General features: G+C 48.6%; 1 protein-coding gene across 1 annotated transcript in view; it reads left to right on the top strand.

The window, feature by feature from the left end:
* The window catches only part of TDRKH (tudor and KH domain containing), a 6,499-nt gene that overhangs the window by 351 nt on the left and 3,648 nt on the right, over positions 1-2,500 (top strand). Inside the window, 2 exon segments of the mRNA XM_087707640.1 lie at positions 1,595-1,690; positions 1,822-1,927. Of these exon segments, the coding sequence (XP_087563766.1) occupies positions 1,595-1,690; positions 1,822-1,927 (202 nt within the window).

Here is a 2,500-nt window from a genome sequence, read left to right as displayed (position 1 = left end):
CTGTAAAACTTGGCCAGGAGTCTTGGAGAGTCACAAACCAATGAATTGAACTAATGGTCTCCTGCAAACTCCACTCCCCTGTCGCTTCTCTTTTATGTCCTCTGGGAGGGGCCATTCACCGTCCACCTGTAGCCTTACTCCCAAGTCGACCTCTGTTCTTTAGCTCTTCCCTTCGTCTGGCAACTCTGTGCATGCGCACACTGGGAACAGGCTCCAGCTGTTCTTCTGCCTCACTGATGTCTGATTCTGAAGGCAGCTGATAACTGGCATACGGCCCTGGCCCCCTCTCTGCCTCCGACACAGAGCCCTCATCTGAGCCTTCCCCAGACTCCAGGACTGGTCCATGTTCCTCCCCAACCCTCCTCACTGTCTGAGTCTGGTGCCAACTCCTGGCCGCTGGCGGGTCACAACATTCGGGTGCTTGGCAACCAGTTGATATTTATGATGGTTATGGTGTCTTGTGGTCAAGTCTGTCACCTTCCCAGCGGGCTTCCGATACGCCAAGCTGGATTGGCTGAATGATCAAGTGATTTGCTTAATGACTGTGATAAACAATTCACAATGCTAAAGGGGTGTGTGTGTGTGTCCCCCTCTCTCTCTCTCCCTGGTGCCCAGGTGCCAGTCCACGTCGAAGAGAAGGCCAAGAAGGATTGTGAGAGAGCAGAGAAGGTGAGCTGGCAGCTCAGGTTGGAAAGGGATGGATGTCTTCTCCAAGGGAAGGGAAACGTCGGAGAGGCTTTGCATATGAATAGGGACAGTTTCCAGCTGCTCAAGTCCAACTTATGGTCCAGTCTTGGCTAGTTGGCTAGTTGGCTTGTTGGCTAGTTGGCTAGTTGGCTAGTTGGCAAGAACCAACTCCTTAAGGCAACTTAAGCGGATAGCTTGGCAGGACTTTTATCTCCCCCGGTTACTTCAATTCCCAGGCACAGAGCACCCCCAGAGGTCTTCTAGAAGACATGGTTAGGGTTGGGTTGGATTGGGCTGAGTTCACTTGAGTTGGGTTGGGTTGAGTTGGATTGGGCTGAGTCCACTTGAGTTGGGTTGGGTTGAGTTGGGTTGGATTGGGTTGAGTCCACTTGAGTTGAGTTGGGTTGGGTTGGATTGGGTTGAGTCCACTTGAGTTGAGTTGGGTTGGATTGGATTGAGTCCATTTGAGTTGAGTTGGGTTGGGTTGAGTCCACTTGAGTTGAGTTGGGTTGGGCTGAGTCCACTTGAGTTGAGTTGGGTTGGGTTAGATTGGGCTGAGTTCACTTGAGTTGAGTTGGGTTGGGTTGGGTTGGATTGGGCTGAGTTCACTTGAGTTGAGTTGAGTTGGATTAGATTGGGTGGGGTGGGGGAGTTGGGTTGGGTTGAGTTGGGTTGAGTTGAGATGGGTTAGGATGGGTTGGGTTGGATGAGATGGGATGGGATACATAAGGTTGGGTTTTATTGGGTTGGGTTGGGATGGGATGGGTTGGATGGGTTGGGTTGGAATGGTTTGGAGGAGATGGGATGGGATGCATAGGGATGGATTGGGTTGGGTTGGGTTGGGATGGGTTGGGTTGAGTTGAGTTGAGTTGGATAGATTTCATTTTCCATGTTGTGCCATTTGTAGGGCAACTGCGACAACTTCATCCAGATGATCGAAAGGATAGAGAATAAAATCCTGGTCTGTGGCACGAATGCGGGTGCTCCCAAATGCTGGATTTTGGTAAGGGGCTGGACAGAAGGGGTTAGGGTCTTTGAGCAACCAGGAAGACCCATAAGAATCAATCGGATATCATTCTCAGTTTCGAACCGCTTTTATGGGCAGGCTGATCCGTGGTTCTCTTTTCCTTCCAGGTCAACACGACACTGCAGAGAAGCAGCCAGGGTCAAATTTTCACCATTCTGGGGGAGAACGTGATCTCATCCACACCCTTGCAAAGCGCCATCGCTATCGCCATCGGTAAGGGGCTCCAGAACAATCCAAAATTCCTTTTTTTAAAATGTCTTTCCAAATCTCAAGCTTCTTATATAAGTATATTAACAAAAGAAAAACAATCAATCATTCCCCTGGCTCAGCTGATAAAGGGAGGGAAGCTTGTGGCTTAGAGGTTAATACAACTGCCTAAACAGCCCAAGTTCGAATCCAAGTAAGGGTATGGCTATCTTAAATTTCCTGGCAGTTAGAACAATTAATCAGTGGAACAACTTGCCTCCAGAAGTTGTGAATGCTCCAACACTGGAAGTTTTTAAAAAGAGATTGGGGTCGGGTTTCCTGCCTAGGCAGGGGGCTGGACTAGAAGACCTCCAAGGTCCCTTCCAACTCTGTTATTCTATCCTATTTTCCCTCCTAATAGCAGGATCAGGGCTCGGATGCTAGGCAAAAGAAATCAAAATCAGCATTGCGGGTGAAGCATTCAACATTTCTATATTTTTTTTTTTTTAAAAAAAACAAATTTTAGCTCTGGCTTTTCTCCATATTTCAGAGGACAACCTGTATTCTGCCTTGTCTGGGAATAAAAGTTCCTTCCAGAGG

This window comes from Thamnophis sirtalis, unplaced genomic scaffold (genome assembly GCF_051295495.1).
Source record: "Thamnophis sirtalis isolate CommonGarterSnake01/CBP01778 unplaced genomic scaffold, rThaSir2_p1.2 scaffold_2, whole genome shotgun sequence".
Taxonomy (NCBI): domain Eukaryota; kingdom Metazoa; phylum Chordata; class Lepidosauria; order Squamata; family Natricidae; genus Thamnophis; species Thamnophis sirtalis.
This window is presented reverse-complemented; position numbering and strand designations above follow the sequence as displayed.